This window comes from Diprion similis, chromosome 3, assembly GCF_021155765.1.
Source record: "Diprion similis isolate iyDipSimi1 chromosome 3, iyDipSimi1.1, whole genome shotgun sequence".
NCBI classification, from domain to species: Eukaryota; Metazoa; Arthropoda; class Insecta; order Hymenoptera; family Diprionidae; genus Diprion; species Diprion similis.
In genome coordinates this window covers 8,552,019-8,570,613 of record NC_060107.1, presented here as the reverse complement: position 1 = coordinate 8,570,613, position 18,595 = coordinate 8,552,019, and the positions used below count along the sequence as shown (strand labels likewise).

Genomic DNA, 18,595 nt, shown 5'->3' with positions numbered 1-18,595 from the left:
TCGAATTAAAAACATGATGGCAAAACTCCACTGACGGAACTTCGACACGTGCTATAAGTAGCAGAGGTATGCACTTGTTTTGTTTTCTTATTATTATGAAACTTTAATCGTACACTTAGAACCCAAGATTCGCTCACGTATTATATGCTGAGAATCGAACTATTACGATACTTTCCTTTATCAGGCACTTTTCAATTCACACTCTTTGGATCACTTGAAGAAACCTACGTTTTTAAGGATTAGAGCATCCGTTAATTAAAACGATGGGATCTGAGCAAAGCTCTCAGAACAGCGGTATACCAGGATCAGAGAGCAGCAGAGCACGGGCGGTTCAATTGCGGCGCGGAAAAAGCGTTCCGAACAGAGATGGAATCGCTGAAGACACACCACCACGATGTACAAGTCCCGGACCAAGCATTTGCTCCGATTCAGATTTACCTTACATATCGTACACGGTGAACAGGCCGATAGGCGATTCACCAAAGATGACAAATAAACAGACGCAATTGCAGCGAGGAAAGAGCCTCGGAACGCAGGAATTGTCCAAGCGAAAACCGAGCCTGGGTGCCATTGGGCACAGAAAAACTCTCTCGGACAAAGCACACAACATCGTAGTCGTCAAGCCGGCTATTTCTGAGCCGACTGCAGACATGGATGCTGATCTAGTGAAGTTGCACAGCATACCGATGTTTCTACCCATTATGAGAGGAACTTTGAATTTGCCACCCGGTGTCAGAGACCCTGAAGTCTTGGAACGACTGGATCCCATCGGCTTGTTCAATCTTTGCGCCCGATATCAACACCACTTGAATACAAATGCACAAATGATTGCGACTGAGCAGTCCGCACTTTGCACCAACATCGATGCTGAAGTTACAAGGATATTGAGCACGGCTGTAGACAGGCAAAAGAGATTCTCAAAGTTTGCTGAACAGCTGAATAAGGTTCATGATCTCAGCAGACAACTGAACAAGTGCCACATGCAGCTCAATCAAACTTTAGAAAGCCTTGAAACACTCAATAATTTGCTACCCGTTGATAATCGACTTGAACCATTCGTTTGGACAACTGGATGAGCATTTATCACCCTTTCATAAGATGTACCTTTTCATAGCTATTTGCTGTTGGCATTTGATTCTGTATCGACAAGTGATCAGCCGTTTCTTGGCAATTATTTTATGCATTGTATAAAAGGGATATTCAATTCTAGAGTAAAATTATTACTTGCAGTACAGAAGAAATTCGATTGCCGAACAATTGTAAGGTTGAATGGTCTAAAGCACATGAATTTTCAGAAATCGTGCTGATATTTATACTTGTCAAATATTTTGATTGTTTAGACATTTCAATAATCTAAACATTTGATATTTCACAAGATAAAAGGCTCTTATTACTTTTTGTGTTGTTTACAGTACTGTTATTTTATTTTAGATTAATTGAAATCGTTTGCTTCATCTTCATCATCGTTAGTGACAAGCAAAAACAATCAACAGTCATTTAAATCGGTGTTATACTGTTGTAAATGCTAGTCATTCAGTTTCCAAGTTGTCAAGAATAATTTTAGCCGAATTTAACCTCCCAGTTTTCCCAACTACTTCTCTGCCGAAGTACAATACTGTAAACTTTAAAAATGAATTCTCGCTCTGTATTATATACACCCTAATGTAATTAAAAAAATACCTTCAATAAAGTCATTTAATTTACACACACATTTTGTCCTTCTATTCTCTGCCGAGGCTCCCATACGTACAAATATTGATCACATGGCCATTTCCCACGGTCATAAATCAGGGGCTTTTCGAGATTTCAGATTTCTGTATGCAGTTATGGCTTCTTTCTGCCGTTCCTCCAGTTGTCTCCTTTCACCAACCGGCAGATCTTTGCGTTTTCCAGATCTGTTGACGGACTTAACGCCTGTTGGCTTCTCTACAGATTTGTCACTGCTCTTGAAAAGCGAATCAAGAAGAAGACCTCTTCGTCCAGGCTGTCAAACATCGGTAAGATTAAACCAAAAAAATACAACGCACAATAACCAAATATTGCTAAGTTTTTTACCCGTTCAGAATAAGCAGCATCTGCTTTTTTCGGTTTGATTTTTAGTTCTGGAGGAGCATGGACAACATCCCCAAACTCGACAGTCTCCTTGAAGACCTTGAACTCGTCTATATTGTCCTGCAGTTTCTTAGTTTTTTTCAACTCGAGCTTGTGTTTCCTTTTCTGAGCTTTCGTCAGCCTAGTCGATGTCTCAGTGTCCTTCTTCTTTTTCTTTTTCTTCTTGGTATTGCTGTGCTTCATTTTGAGCCTCATTAATTCATCTATCTCATCCTTTGATCGCTTAGACAATCCTTCGATATTACCAGTACTTGGATCTCGCTTGACTTCCACACCATATTTTTCTTCAAACGCAGTCTCATTTATGAACGCCTGAGCCTCCGAGTTTACTCGGTTCAAAAAGGCTTTGCCACATTCGTCTGCCCTTTGCGAAAATACAGGAACAACCTTCTCCGGTCTTGCCTTAGGATGAGCGAGCTGTGGATGGTGGTTACCCATCACGATCAGTTGATTTTTCAGCTTCTTTTTTTTCTTAGTATTTTTCTTCATCATCTTACCGTCCTTTACGCATTGCTTCAGCTTCATCACGCGCTCAAGACTCTTCGGTATCGCCTGCTCATCCTTATCCCTCGGCGGCGCGTTTATCACTTTGTTTAACCTAAAATTTGACACGTTACGATGATCAACTTAACCTATAAAATTCAATCGTACAACTCGCCGCAACGATATTTACTCGGATAAACGCTTCTTTTGTTGCTTAGTTGGATCCTTTACTCCTCTGTGTTTTTTCCCGGGTATTTTGCGTCCCATTTTCACTTTATATCATAATTAACCTCAATGTTTCGGCTATATTTCCCACAAATCTGTGATATTTCTAGCATGAACGCTTCAGATTTGTCTCAACCACTTTATCATTGGCTGACCGATTCCCAAGGGATCCCAAATCCCGACGGTGCTTCACTCGTGCGGAGTTTCCACGAACGATTTTTGCGCGTCAAAATTTGAAATAGAAATCTTACGAACCCCCACCGGCGGCTCGGCCGGCTGCGGTGTTGAGAAAATGTAACCTAACCTCTCACCGATCTCATAACCTCGGTGTGTAAACCTATATTGCGGAATGGGATGTTAAACATAGAAGTTTTTCACAGAATATTATATGCAAACGGCATAAAATACGAGAATCGGTCGGCCGTCACGAGGATTTAAGCATTGCGACTATGATCGGGCCTCTATTATTTTGAGAAATACAAAAAACCGTTATACCAGGTAGCAATATGACATCGATAATAAGAAGGTCGTATGTGTTGCTCAGGGCTTATCCAGGAATGAGAAAAAGGTTGATACTACACGACCTGAAAAGTTGCCAACCGACGACAGCTTTGCGTTGCATATCGGTGACCAGTGCTTGCATGTCTAAAGACAAGAGTGAGAAAAAAAATGAAGGTAGTAAGGCAGTGGGTTTTTATGCATTTGCAGATGTTAAAAGTAAGGAGAAAAAAACGTACTTAGACGTACTGCGAATGTTCATCGACAGAGACATTCAGAGGCGAGGACACGTCGAATTCATTTACGCAGCGATGAAACATATGGAGGAATTCGGGGTCGAGAAAGATCTGGAGGTATACAAAAGCTTGCTCAATGTACTACCGAAGGGGAAGTTCATACCAGAGAATAAGATACAGGCTGAATTCATGCACTATCCGAAACAGCAGCAATGCGCGATAGATGTCCTTGAGCAAATGGAAAACAACGGAGTTATGCCAGATAGAGAAATGCAGGATATCCTCCTCAACACGTTCGGTAAGCTGGGATTTCCACTGAGGAAGTATTGGAGAATGATGTACTGGATGCCCAAGTTCAAAAACGCGAGTCCATGGCCACTGCCAGATATTTTGCCCAATGATTCTCTTGAGCTGGCCAAACTGGCCATAGAGAGAATTACTAGCGTCGATTTGCTCCGAAAAACTACAGTCTTCCAGGCAAAAGATCTCCAAGATTCCATCGACGATACTTGGATTGTCTCTGGAATGAGTATTGGTCAGAAAAAACTGCTTAACAAGCATGCTACCAATGTCCCTTTATACGTGGAAGGGCCTTTTAGACTGTGGTTGAAAAATTTAACCATCAATTACTTCGTACTGAGGGGAGATCCTGTCCCGAAACCTGACCTACCACCACCCGACGACGATGGTAGGAAATATTCGTTGTGAAAGTGATTTAATCTGTCCTTTTTCTGAAATGTTCTTCATTAATCTATATAATAAAAATTCTCTTTTCCAGATGTTACTAAAATTGAATTACCATTTTTTAAAACAGAAAAATCTGTGGTAACTCATGATGAGACGTCCATTCACGAGCAAGAGGATGGCACAATATTTGCTGTCTGTGCGACTGGAACCTCTAGTCGTGACTCTCTATTATCTTGGATTAGATTTTTAGAGAAAGATAATGACGTCTTAGCTAATATTCCCATTATATTCACGGCAAAGAGTCCCTTAGGCAGTGTTGCATTGACCAATAATAAATCTGACAAAACTACAGATGAAAAGGTAGAAAATAAAACTAATAAAGAATAGACTTTCGTGTAAACAATTTCACCTGTACATTGTAAATAAAAAATCTGCTACCATCACTCAGCGATGCTTGAGCTATTTATTAAAAAAAAAAAAAAAAAATTTACTGTTGTGGCTCTTTAATTTCCCTATGACTTCCTCCGTTTATATTTTTCTCTCTATTGCAAAAATCTACGAAATATTTATCAAGGTTATCAATCCAATGTTAAAATCGTCGTGACTGAATGTGAAGTGAATAATTTGAATGAAATTATTCACGTGCTTAATTTCAATTGCACGATCGCGCTAATCGAATGTCAGTTGAGCAGCGCTGTTTTCACGAAGAAAAAAAAAATCGAATCCCTGTAAAAATAAGAACCTTGTCGCGGAAGTGTAAAAAAACGAAACGAAACGATTGGCGTGATCATTTTCTGCGAATCATAATGATGGTTTAAGAATCTGTTCGAAATAAGGATAACCATAACGAGCAATGAAAGCATCTCTATGCTACTGCAATAGGTAAATATCAGGTATGTAGGAAAATCACATCACCCCAGCAGCTGATGGGCTAAGATGGCCGCGTGCGATACAAACAAATAATGGCGAGAGGTCCACAAAGTTCGCGGGAATAATGCGGGTGAACGGTAAGTGGCATGTCATACATTAGGTTTAAAAATATTCCCCAAAATTTGTACGTTTCATTTAGAAATAGACGATCAGAGATAATCGCGCGCGGTCCTAGTTCATCGGCTTATCAATGTCTAGCTCAACGTCCTACGTTCGTATCTTGACCTGCTCAATAACTTGTAATTGAAACGATGCTCAGGACTGCCTAATAAGGGTGGACACTGCACGGTAGAAGTTGAAATACTAGTATTTCATTATTATTTCGTACGGCGAACTGCGAAGCTAATTTTTCTCCGGATCGGCGTGTTTTTTCATCGAAAGAAACGTTCGAATTTCAACGGTTTCGAATCTGGTTAAATAATTACCTGTATCGTTTCAATGTACATATTTTCACTCCGTACGCACGTAGGTATGTAAATATTCACAAGTACTATGTACCGCAAATAATAGATATCAACGTATTTTTCCACTTCCGTTTAAAACTGGATCTTACTACGTAATATATACGAAATAAGAAAATGGCCACGAATTTATTTTCGGCCGTTCATTCTCACTAAGAACTATAAACACTTGGAATTTTAACCACAATTACTGAGCGTATCAGTATTTGCTTAGCTTGAAATGCATATATTAAAATCGCGATTAAACGTGTCTTTGAGAAAGTTTGAAATGATCAATGCGCGAAAAAACTTTCACACACAAAATTCTTACAAATGATTATAAAATGTCATATCAAAAGATTGTCGTAAAAACATGATTTATTTACCCGTTTGTTCATTCCTTTGTTTTGTTTGTCTTCAGTGCCCGATCTACGGTGGGAATCCAGATGCACATGAAAATGGCGTATGCTTCGCGTAATGCGAAATATTTGACTGATATTCAATCCAACATGACTGGTTACACGTATCCTGGACATGCTCCACCTCTGGGATCCCATAATCAGCAAACAGATGAAAACAGGAACGAGAATAGCTGTGGGAATAAGGAACTCTGTCAGCAGAATAATCAAAACAATACACAGCAATCATCTGGAACGCAAACCGTTCAAAAAGTAGACGCTGCTACAATGACCGATCCGTTGCAGATCGACTTTAGACTGACTTCTGAGTACTTGGCACGATGTTCAAGCACCTTAGGTTTGCCTTATGTTTTCAAATATGAAGATAATAGCAACAACTCTTCTCATAACTTTCAAAATGTTCGGCCAAAGTTGGAATTTGAGGTCGAGCCGCAGCACATTAACGGTGATTTATCCTTTTAGTCGTCAAGAACATCTGTTTTTCTTTACATAACAGTAACATTAATACTGCCCCACAGGTATGCTAGTATACCATTGCCCAGAGTGTGCGTACAGGTTCGAAAACCGAGATGCGCTGCACGAGCATCTAGAAGATCACAGGCAACGGCCACATATCTGTGATATTTGTGGAGCAAGTTTGAAGCGCAAGGAGCATCTGGATCGTCACAAGCAAGGTCACAACAAAGACCGGCCTTATCAGTGCTCGATGTGCTGTAAGGCTTTCAAACGTAATGAACATCTTGCTCGACACATGATCATTCATTCAGGTAGTAAAAATCAAATTTGTACAGAATGTGGTAAGGCGTTCTATAGAAAAGACCACCTTAAGAAACATCTGCAAAGTCACAGCGGTAATAGAAATAAGAGCAACTCGAGTAATTCGCAAAATAATCAAAATGCCCAGAATTCAAACGAAGAGGGACTAAGCAATTTTGCAATGATGATGAGACAAGCTGGACCACCACCGTTTTCTATTTTGCGCACTTAGCTGTGACTAGATCGCTTTCGTTCATTAATGACATAGTTTACCTAGAATTCATTACTTTTAATTGAATGATTTTTCTTTTTTCGCTATGATTGATGACTTTTCACCCTTTTTTCATCGTTTTTTTTTTTCTTACTATAAGAATTCAACCATGGTGCTGAATACTATTTGAAATAAATAAGATTATTCTCGTTTACTGTATTTGAGTGTGATAAAATTAAGTAATCAGGGAATTTGAAGAAAACGCACTAAAGGTACCACGAAAAAAATACATAGTAACTAAAAGCGTTAGATTATTTTTTTTCCACGATATGTGGTGAGTAAAATTTCTCATTGGGATCAAAGTAAAATATATCATAGTTATAATGCGTTACTAATTTTTTCTCTGAAGCTGTGCTGCTTGCACAATATGATTCTAATGGAATGCCGAGTATGCGGATTCGTTCCAATCCACTTTTATAATCCTACTACTCGACAATTCACTAAAGAATTTTTTTTACCCATTGTAACAAAAATTGTGTTGACAATGAGTACTTTTTTCCAACTCAAAAATAATAAGATACTCCTCTCTATAAAAACCCTCTATTGATTTATAATGATGAGTATCATAAAATATTGATATGGTATGAGTTTCATAGTTTTTATATTTAGAATTGTTAATTAAGGCTGCTGTGTGCTTTTATACAAGCAATGCAAAGCGTTATTATCTGAAAACAATTTTCTACCACACAGCATACACCTAAAAGTGATGTAGCTAATGCAAATACGTAGAAATTAAGGTATTATTCTAATTTATTATATCACTTTGTTTTAATTTAAAATTTTCGAGATGAGTATGTACCTGTGACAGATAAATTGACCGGAATTTTGAAAACTCAACCAGACACTTCCGTTAATTTAAAGGAAGCATGTAAACGTGTTGATTGTTATCGAGTTACACATTTTCAAAATTTCAGTACTGAATATTTGTTATGTAAGGTTTGGCAGCATTACTTATTATTATAATGATAACCTTTTCATGAATTAAGCTAATGACGGATCATTGTCATAGCGGGTGAATGATTATTCACTACGTATTAAATTATTCCAGCATGATCAACTTGATGCTGCAGTTAGTAAAAGAATATAGGACCCATGATGAAATATCAATATTTTAGCAGCAAGCAATGCTTATTTATGATACTTGCATATAAATATATACACGCCCTCACACACATGTATATATAATATATATAATAGATACAAAAATCAAATTACGTATCTTATCCACTAAAATTTAGTATGTAATATTTACAACCATCTATTACGAGTATGGAGTTGCCACGTGTCCCTTTTTTTTATAAGGGGTACATTACCGCAACACAGCATAATGATTTTTATATTTCGTTAATTATTGAAAAAAGTGCCAGAAATTTTCTATACGTACGTGTCTTTTGGATAATTGTTTGCAATGTTGTTAAATCAGTATGTTGAATAAATTAGCTTTTTGCTATGATAGCAAATAAACTATGCAATGACTTTGTTTGTGAGAATAAAGTAACGGCAACTCTGTATCTGTCCGATTTCTATGTATAGCTTTATATCATGTATAATATTATTCATACAAAAGAAATGCATGTACACACATTGTTGTCTATTCGATCTGTACATTATATTTATTATTGAAGCTAGACGAATTTATTGTATTGGTTCAACTTCATAGTTTTTAAAAAACAATTAATACTCACATATACTAACGTTTGTTATTTACTGTAGCGAGCATATTTAAATTAATAAATCATTATTATATACAATTATACAATTAAAAAAATATGTACTATGGATATTTGTCTACTCATTGATTAGAATTGTTTGGGTTTTTAATATCTAAGGAAGTTAAATTCCCAACAGCCAATATCCTTGTTTTGTGCTTTATTCATGGTATTTTTTCTTCAGAGTGAGCTTGACTGTCTGCTAAAACTTGTGAACTTTGATCCGCGTACTTATCTTGGAAGAAATTAAACTTATATTCTTGCTTTTACTTACCTTTGGATACACATTACTCAACATCTCATGAGCACCGCATCCAAGTAGGTAAAACGGTGTTTATTAAAAGACTTCTGTCAATGCTGGGAGATGTTAAAAATTTCTTAGAGCTTCTTTTCATTCCGTGGCCTACATTCATTTATTTATTGTTTTCTTTGCTAATGTTAATGTTTATGCAGTTTATAAAAAAAAAAATGCTGAGATCGACAGAAGGATTAATTAATAATTTATAAAATATTTTTGATATCAGTCAGAAAAGAAAGCTAAACAAGAGTGTTTTGGGTATCACTTATAGGTACACCTATTCATATACCGTGGAAAAATGGTACACGATACACAAATGCTATGAAAGTGTAACAATAAAACCAGAGTTCAATAGACATAATAAAACGATGCTTGCAAACGGTCATTATTAACCATGTACCTATAGTTAGATTGTTAAGAAAGTAAGTCCTAGTTCAAAATAATTTATCACTGTACATACAAGCAAATATTTTTCATGAATTAGCAACTTTCAACGTTTTGTAATACTATTTCAACAAAATAAAATCAATTTAAAGTTTTTACAAAACGATCGTGTAACTTCTTCATTGGCTATTGTCAAATTGACAGAATGCAAATTTAGATGTGATCGAAATGTAGGTGGAAAATAAGTAATATTTCACTGTTGCTGAAAAAGTTACTTCACAAAAACACCCCCTCTATTGCTATGTCATTCGCACTATTGTTGACACTCACTATCGGAAAAGTTGAAGATTTTGTACTATGTCAAAGAATTTATATATTCATATTTTTATCTTTATTTAAATTTATTTTTTGTATTTTGCTTCTCTTTTCATCACTTCTGTGGTGGAAAATAAGTTTTAAATTGCTGTTTTACCGAGTACCTTCACGCACGTATAATTCATTCACTTTTGTTCTACATAATTGCGTGGTTTTAATATATGAATAATTCCTAATCACGTATTGAGATATTATTCAAATTCATATAATTTTAGTGTTACAAATAAATTTCAACACTGTAGAAAAATATGATTTTCGTTTATCATTTTGCATTTGGTTACAAAGTTTTGAATTTCGTTTCACAGATTGGCACTGAGAGACGTTAGGGTTTTAATATACGTATTAAAAGTTTCTAATAATTTTGATTCACTACGTTTCAGATGATATTCTGTACACTGGTTTGAGGTAATAAGACAAATTGATTCACAACCATGGGTTTTAGAAATGTCAAACAATGTCGGAATTCTATCCATTGCTAGTCATATGTTAGATAAAGTGAAACAAAAAAATTCGAATACAAAGAATAGGAGAATAAATTCACATATAGAGTGTTACTTCTCATTTTTGAGACCATTAATTTCATTTCGTCTATCAGTGTCCAATCTCCATGAATCAGAATAATATTCAGAAGTGTATCGAGGCATTGAGGCTTTAGAAAGAACATCGTGTACATATACATATTTTAAATATTGCTTTATCTGCTTTCTCTGAAATAAAATTTGATATTTATTATCTTATATTTCATTTTAGGCGCACGAAATTATTATACGTTCACTCTATGTCGTCGGCAAAACTCATGTAATCTGTTCAGAAAATAACTAATATTTGGGTTTTCTTTTAATTATGCTTATACTCAAATTGTTACGAATACTAATTATATTTTGTGGATAAAATATAATATTAGCTCAAAGCTATATATGTATATATATGTATATGTATATATACATGTGTGTGTGTGTGTGTATATATATATATATATATATATATATCGATCATAATGTTACACTTACATATTTCCTTCGCTCAGGTTTAGTGTCATTACATTTTCATTACCGTTAAATTTATTCTTTCATATTACTAAAAATATTTCTTTTTCTCGGTTCGAAGCATTCCTCGATAATTTTTTTCTCTTTTCTTTCTTTATTATGTTTTTTTTTTAAATCTTTTTTTAAGTTAGCAATCGCGTTATACAAAATTGTTCAGCCACACTTTTCAACACAAAATACTTCATATATGCTGAATTCATTATGGCGACCAAGCAGGAAGCCAGCTCAAGGCTTTACAACACTTTCATAAATGAGTACTTAATTACTACAGTGTTAAATAGCCGTATCTAGTCATCCTTACACACTTATTGTTTGATTTCAATACGATTTTGGTAATAATAACTGACACTTGTGAAAATTTTACTCATACACAGAAGAATGAAAAAAACTGATGAGACTAATAATACTTTTTCACGAAGTTGAATGACGAAATCGGAAAAAAAATGATTGACATTTATGCAACAATACGTGTAAAGTCTGAGCGTAGTTAGTCGCCATATAGTTTTACGTGTAGCTATATAGATTTTAGAAGCCCTCTTCAATTATAGCAAACTTTACCGTTTGACAGACTTCGAACGTGCAGCATACTTTGGAAAATTCTTTATAAATCGTAAAGCTATTTTTATTTTTGCATAGTCTGGGTATCTTCTTAAAGACCCTAACTACCGTGTTTAATTCATTTTTTCTTTTTTTTTCCTTCAACTTATATCTCAATATTTGTATACAAACTTACTGGCTAACTTTATTCTAGAGTGTACTTTTATGTTTTTCATTATTATTATTATTTTTTTTTTTGTCTTTACGATTACAAGTACGTGGCGGTGGAGTATTTAATACAGTTCAGTTTGTTCTTGTCTTTTTTCTTGTCATGCACACGTATACTTATACTTACATACATACACACACATTCACGCCTGGTGTATTTATATAAAAACCACATATTTATATACATATATATATATGTATATATATATAGACACACGCAGATGTATGTATATATATATATATAAATATATATGCCAATATGTAGTTTAGTACATACTGTATAGTTTAGTATATTCCTATACTTGAGGTCTGATAAACCTGAATCTTCCTGTTACTTGCTATATATTTAACCAAGAGAGTTACATGGGATACTGCCGAATACTAAATGAAGATGGAATACTTTAACGAAAATGATATCATGTGAATTAGTTTGCTAATCATTTTATTTATTACCAATAATCATTTAGCAATTTCTAATTTCGTAAAAACTAACAAATTCATTGTATAGAGAATTTAGTATTCAGCAATCCTTACTGCATGCTTGGGTTTACGGAGTAAGCTTTTATTCATATAATCTATAATCATATTTGTTGTTGCTTGCCGCTGCACAATATAACAGTCTCGTAAACTGAATTTTTGATAATTAAAGATAAATATCATAGAAAAACATATGGCAAAATACATGCCATCTTTACTAAAGAAAATTATAAATGCAATTATGGCAAGAAATTACTCTGGCATGATTTGATCTACGTACAAAGTATAAAATCAAAAACCAAAAAATGTAATGGCACGCCTAAAAAAAACATTATACAGTAAAATCATAGCTGCTAAGATTATCACAACTAGTAAATAAGAGATTGCAATATTTCTATTCATATTTCGTCCTTTCAAAAGGCTAGGATACCAAATTGAAAACAATAAAGATAGGTAGTCTGATTTCGTACCTAATAAAATCTACTCAATGAATATTACAAATCGTTGGGATACATGATTGGAATCCGAATTTACATAATTATATTAATAATAAAAAAAAATTCAACAGAATGTTTGCATAAATATAAAACAACCGTAATATTACTATAAAGCATTAGCAGAGAAAAAAAAAAATACAAAATTTTTCCATCCTTGTAAATAATACGCTTCCCAAATAATAATAATAATAATAATAATTATAATAACGATTTCACATAAAATAAATTTAGATTTAATGTATAAAATACTGATAACTTTGTTTAAAATTGAAATAAAATTGTTTCTCTCGGTATTGCCACATATTTCATATATAGTACAGTGGTTAAATGCCTTCTAAACTGATACAAGGGTTTTAATTATTATGGATCAAACTTATCATGCAACGGAAGGTACGGCCCAGAAGGTATGTGAAGTTATTTTGAGAAATTGCAGAATCAAGCACTATCCTATCATACTTTCTAACGAAAACATACGTTTATATTTGCGATTTTATCGATGTACGCTAAGCCAGTATCAACCTATAATAAAAAAATTATGTTCTTTACGTAATATGGCAAGACGTTTGTGTCAGATGCTAATGTCTGCGTTTTTCAACAGAAAAAATCGGGTTTTTGCCCGCGACAAACATTCCCTTGAACTGTCTGGTTATAAAAGCATCACAAACATAGATATAATTGTTTCACAGAAATTTGATAGGAAGAAAATATATTTGTACGTGTACACGTTATGCGTATTACGATTTGGTTCGAAAATTAATAGGTCAATGATTTCACCAGTGTCATCAATGTGTTGACATCAGCTGTCAACAAATTTTAAAGTAGAAAGACACTACTTTGACTATCAACAGTTCGTCCAACTTATTGGCCGACTTGTATTTCAGGATGAAATATTTACTTAAAACTATCTGCAAACCAAATTAAGCAAAAACAGCAATCTATCATTGAAACTATGGAAATCGACTGGAAGTTAGGAGGATAATATAAAATTCAACAAACCGTAATACGAAGAGGGTACCTAGATATATAGATATTCTTTGCACGGACATTTCGCTATATGGCCAATAATTCTATCTTGATGTTTTTCGTTTTGTATGAAAACGTGAATGTTTAATGATTATGGCAATTGTCACTTGCTGCATATGGTACTCTGCGTTTCACGTGATTGACTATTTGAATATCAGATCCAACCATGTTCTATGGTCACAGAATCCTATATTTCAACATATGAGTAACTATGTTTTATAATTTATAGAGCTTTCTGAAAAATCACATAGCGTTAAATGTGAAGGACTTTGATAAACCTCAACACAATCTAATTTGTGTTAAAAAAAATCACTAATACATCACATGTTTACCTAACAATAGAATGATTAAGGATGTCTCCTATTACTTATGCATATGTGGCAGTTGTTCATATTTCAATGAAGTCAATTTCCCATTTTACAATAACTCTTCATCAGTTTGAACTGATAAGTTGTAATAAACACGAATGCATATTCGTGATCGTCCCAAATAAATTGTTGCCACTATTTTGCCATTCATATGAAATTGACCCAACATTGCCTACCACAGATGAAAAGTTGAAAAAGAAACTTCACAAAAGTAAAAAACTTAAAGAGCCCCCCCGAATGTAACTCATGTTTTGATTCTACTGTGTTTATCGCTCGACCACAAAGCCTTCAAAGGATGAAAAATACAACTTTACAAAGTATAACAGCTGATCCCATCAAATAATACCTCTAATGTCGTACAAGTCGTATTATTATGTAAGGAAAAAATCCGTACACACATGAAACACACGGATCAGCGAATATAAACTCTATCATATGCGCCTATTATTCCACGACTATATTCGAGTTACCTGACAGTACACATCCTCTTGACAGAGGTAGTCACCTTGTCTCAGAAATCTTTGACATGCCCCAAAAAGCTCAACTCATGTGCCTGGTAGTGGCTGGCAGCTGCTAATGGTGTAGTGCTTGACTGATGCGCTACATTAACAGCTGCCAAGTGGTGATGATGTAATGTGTGATGCGGGGTGTGCGGGTGAATAATATTATTCGGGTGGGGAACCTGGAAGTTCCCGGGTGGCGGGGCTCAGGATAAAAGTGCACCTGGATGTCCCCCTGGAAGAACTGACGACGCTGTTACCGTTGTCGTCTGCATGTTAGATGCGTTGTTTTGCTGTTGGTTTTGTTGAGTACCTGTTAGAAATTTGCTCTCAGTCAGTGATTATAAATCCTACATGAGAATTCGAACTCGGCTAGAAAATTCATTCAACAAAACCATACGAAACGATAGATATCATTAGTATTTAATGAAAATTTTTAGCGGCATATGATAAAACGCTCACTTGTGAGCACCGAAATGAGGTAAACGTTTGATAAGGAATTCATTTTCGAGCTCACCAGCATTCTGACTGAGTTCAGCCTTAACTCGTCTTGCAATATGGCTTCTGGTATGCTTCCTAAGATGATCCTTTCTATAGAATCCTTTTCCACACTCGGTGCAGACGTGTCGTTTCTCGCCGGAATGTATCACAAAGTGTAGTGTGAGCTGCTCCTTTCTTTTGAAAGCTTTTAAGCACACTGTACATACGTATGGTCTCTCTGGATTATGACTCTGTTTATGACGGGTCAGGTGATCTTTGCGCTTCAAACCGGCCCCACATATATCGCAAACGAATCTTCGCTCTAGCGTGTGTCCAAGTAAGTGTTGTTCCAAAAGTTCTCTTTCAGGATATGCCATATGGCATTCAGGACAGCAGTAAAGCGTCGAACCATCCAGAGCAGTGGTTAAACGAATTTCACCTGGTTTAGGTCGTGGCTTTTTCTCCTTGGGTGCCTTCTTCTTTTTCTTCTTTTTATTGTTCGGCGACATCATGATGTTTGGTGTTGTCGTCGTCGCAACAGCCACGGATGTGGTCTGAGCCATTTCTGATTCTTTTTTGATACTTTCAGCGGAATACTTTAAAAAATGGTGCAAACTTAATGGTAAAGTACTTGCCGGCAAGTGACTCAAATAATCTGCAACCGTTGACCCAGGCGTTGCTAGGGATTGCCATGTAGCAGGCATTGTTGCTGGTGTTTGCGTGTGTGCATGCTGCTGATGATGTTGATGCATCGTATAATCTTGTTGAGAACCGTTCGTAGTAGCTTCGCCGTTGCGCTGATGATCCTCACTCTTCTTATCCTTGCTCTTATCTTTGTCTTGAAGAAGATTGCACACGTCCTGCTGATTTATTGTTTCTGTTGTCTGATAATGACCAAATGATTATGGATCAATAACATGAATAATAGCAAGAGGAATATCAGACGAAGCTTTGATTGCTTTGAGGTGACAATAAAATGACATGCAATTATATAAAGATCAATGAAGATTATTTCTCACCTGATGATAAGTACGTTTTTCTTGCATGCCAGGTGAGTTTGTTGGACGTTGCTGAACTGGCTGACCCTGGGAGTACGGAACGTTTGGATAATGGTGAACATTGCTATTTGGATAACTAGTCTTGTTGTTCATCATAACTTGGGACTGTGAAGATTGAACTCCGTTAGCTTCTGATCTGTATTTTCCCATAACCGGCACTCCTATTGGAGGCTGGTTGGGAAAATGATTGGCGTAGCGAGCACCCGCACCTCCCGAACTATCGGTAGCAAATTGATGAATGCTCGGAATGGTACCAGGAAAATGGCCTCCGAACGGCGGGAAATTCATTGCAAATCGTCAATCCAATACCTGAAAACATAATTTGCATTTTCTCAATCAAATATAAGTTTGATACATGTATCCAAAAACACCTAGTAAAAAGTTGCAATGAAGGCAAGTTCCTGGTCGCACATTCAAGATTACCATCGACTACAATTTTTTTGAAAGCTCTCGATTCGATTACAACTTGGAATAGGCATAAATTGTAATTAATATCATCAATTACATCTTACAATTCATACATTTTGTATAAAACTTGATTATACCGATGGAACTGATATGGAGACAACGTTACAGGTGTAAACTGATAGAGATGTCTGATTGTTGGTAGACAATGAAACATTAGAGTACAAGAATATATAATAACATAACAAAGTCATTGAAGAATAAGACAAAAAAATTTCGACAGGTCACTTCGGGGTTTAAATCTATGTAATACGAATATGTACCTATAAACGCAAAGAGGGGAAAATCCAGTAATACGATTACGAATGAAGTATGGAATAGATGAAAAAAAATTATTTCTAATTCCCATAGCACGAGTTGGGGGAAAAATATTATGAAATTGACGAATTACCGGTGAGTTATTGTTAGTCATTCGACATGTGTGAATGGAATAGAAAGAAAAAAAGAATTTTAAACGTAATAATCGAAGCAATACGTATCTAATGACATACACACGTATACAATAAAATTCGAAACAATGAAACCGCATCGACTTGCATTTCATTTTTAAATCGCTGCATATCGGCTAAAGGATTTTTTACCATAAAAACTAGAATGATTCATGAATAACGTGCGAGCAGAGTGGCGAGCCATAATGATGAAGATGATAAAATTTTCCCTGGTCGCGAAGACGATAATTTTGGGTAAAGCTTTTTCGCACGATACGATACGTAACACAGATACGTCAGGTACACGGATAGAGAATTTTACATGCTGTTTGGCTGTCACAATGGATATGTAGATGTAATAAATGCGGATTAATAGAAATAAGTCGATCTTACTTACAAAAATCTCCCTTTCCCCATGTTTCGGGTCCTAGGGTTGGTTATTCAGTGGGCCTTGTACGATAACACGCGATAAAAATGCAGTATTTCGCCTAAGCCGTCAGTATTTCGCCGATAGACGCAGGGGTGGAACGGGGGAAAGCGTCCTTTCCCCCCTCATACCACAGAGCCAGTCGATACGAGGCCGAATTCGCACGAATTTCAACATAAAATGGCCGTTCGACGGCTGAAAGGTCGGCCCCGGCATCCTCGGCTCTCACAATTTATGTAATAATTATTAATAACCGCTTACCATTTATGATTTCGATGATAAATTCGGCCCCGACGAATAATCGTGTGTAAAGATTCGTGCCGTTGACACCTGTCCCTCAACTCGGCACCCCCACCCCTCCGTCCGCCCTCTACTGTCCCATCCTCTTAACTATTTTTTCTCGGGCTAAGCGAAAATGCCCGAATACCCAGCCATGCCGGGGTAACCGGGGTACACACACCGGTTCCAAATCTTCGTTTCAAAGGCTGCGCGGCAATGACAATAGGAAATATAAATTGATCCCCCCCCCCCCCCCCCCCCCCCCGCTCGCGGCAGCAAATCTCAATGGCAGCATCGATATTGATCCCGATCCCAATTTATTCCTATTTCTCTAATAGCCGGGCCCATTCCGTACCGACCATAGATCCCGTTTCTTTTTTACATGAAAGCCGAATGTATTGATAATTAAGGGGCGGGGGATTGAGGATTGCGAATCGGATTACCACCTCGCCGTCTTATAAATAAATAAATGAGTCGTCTTGAAGAATGAGATGTATATTAAATGTACGCTTTATTTTAGGTTTTTTTTTTCCTTTTTTTTCTTCCAATATTTATGTAAGTAACAATGAAAATGACTTACAAACTATTCGTTATACCTACAATATAGTAATAATTTTATAATAGCTAGACCCACTGCCTTTAAAATGTGATATCTATATAATAAAAAAATTGTTTATATGTTGGCATTTTTATTTTTTATACACATTGTAATAACTTCGATAGCCGTGTCATTTTGACGGCGTAGCTGCCGTTTTACTAAAGAGAAAATAAATTTCGAATCAACAATTCCACCGTCGGTCGGCATGTATTTTTCGCGCTTTTACGATGCATGGAAACGAGCCTCGAACCTTGAGATGATGTGAAGCTTGAGTGTCGCGGAGAAAAAAATATATATGTATATTATAGTCAACGATTTAATGAGTAAAAATTATGCTGAAATATAGGATAATTACATAGAG

General features: G+C 35.9%; 5 protein-coding genes across 7 annotated transcripts; 3 read left to right on the top strand and 2 right to left on the bottom strand.

The window, feature by feature from the left end:
• Positions 1 to 212: 212 nt before the first annotated feature.
• On the top strand, positions 213 to 1,616 carry LOC124416739 (BLOC-1-related complex subunit 5). The gene has a single exon (XM_046898007.1). It carries the CDS (start codon positions 264 to 266, stop codon positions 1,074 to 1,076), a length of 813 nt encoding a protein of 270 aa, XP_046753963.1. The 5' UTR covers positions 213 to 263; the 3' UTR covers positions 1,077 to 1,616.
• LOC124416737 (coiled-coil domain-containing protein 137) lies at positions 1,355 to 2,906 on the bottom strand. Its single transcript, XM_046898003.1, has 3 exons — positions 2,786 to 2,906; positions 2,056 to 2,710; positions 1,355 to 1,984 (listed from the first exon to the last, which is right to left on the bottom strand). The coding sequence occupies exons 1-3, from the start codon at positions 2,860 to 2,862 to the stop codon at positions 1,781 to 1,783; spliced, it is 936 nt and encodes a 311-aa protein (XP_046753959.1). The 5' UTR covers positions 2,863 to 2,906; the 3' UTR covers positions 1,355 to 1,780.
• Positions 2,907 to 3,098: 192 nt separating this feature from the next.
• On the top strand, positions 3,099 to 4,707 carry LOC124416736 (evolutionarily conserved signaling intermediate in Toll pathway, mitochondrial). Its single transcript, XM_046898002.1, has 2 exons — positions 3,099 to 4,242; positions 4,333 to 4,707. Exons 1-2 carry the CDS (start codon positions 3,327 to 3,329, stop codon positions 4,626 to 4,628), a joined length of 1,212 nt encoding a protein of 403 aa, XP_046753958.1. The 5' UTR covers positions 3,099 to 3,326; the 3' UTR covers positions 4,629 to 4,707.
• A 253-nt stretch (positions 4,708 to 4,960) lies between these two features.
• LOC124416738 (gastrula zinc finger protein XlCGF53.1-like) lies at positions 4,961 to 7,275 on the top strand. Of its 2 annotated transcripts, none has more exons than XM_046898004.1 (3): positions 4,961 to 5,248; positions 6,033 to 6,475; positions 6,549 to 7,275. In XM_046898004.1, the coding sequence occupies exons 2-3, from the start codon at positions 6,058 to 6,060 to the stop codon at positions 7,016 to 7,018; spliced, it is 888 nt and encodes a 295-aa protein (XP_046753960.1). In that variant the 5' UTR covers positions 4,961 to 5,248; positions 6,033 to 6,057; the 3' UTR covers positions 7,019 to 7,275. The 2 variants fall into 2 exon arrangements, with proteins under 2 accessions (XP_046753960.1, XP_046753961.1); XM_046898005.1 differs by lacking the exon at positions 4,961 to 5,248 and adding an exon at positions 5,421 to 5,640.
• Positions 7,276 to 10,068: 2,793 nt separating this feature from the next.
• LOC124416735 (zinc finger and BTB domain-containing protein 49-like) lies at positions 10,069 to 17,732 on the bottom strand. 2 transcript variants are annotated; one of them, XM_046898001.1, is made up of 4 exons: positions 17,619 to 17,732; positions 15,999 to 16,346; positions 15,017 to 15,863; positions 10,069 to 14,812 (listed from the first exon to the last, which is right to left on the bottom strand). In XM_046898001.1, exons 2-4 carry the CDS (start codon positions 16,323 to 16,325, stop codon positions 14,706 to 14,708), a joined length of 1,281 nt encoding a protein of 426 aa, XP_046753957.1. In that variant the 5' UTR covers positions 16,326 to 16,346; positions 17,619 to 17,732; the 3' UTR covers positions 10,069 to 14,705. The 2 variants fall into 2 exon arrangements, with proteins under 2 accessions (XP_046753957.1, XP_046753956.1); XM_046898000.1 differs by having other exon boundaries at positions 17,328 to 17,729.
• Between the last annotated feature and the right edge of the window lie 863 nt (positions 17,733 to 18,595).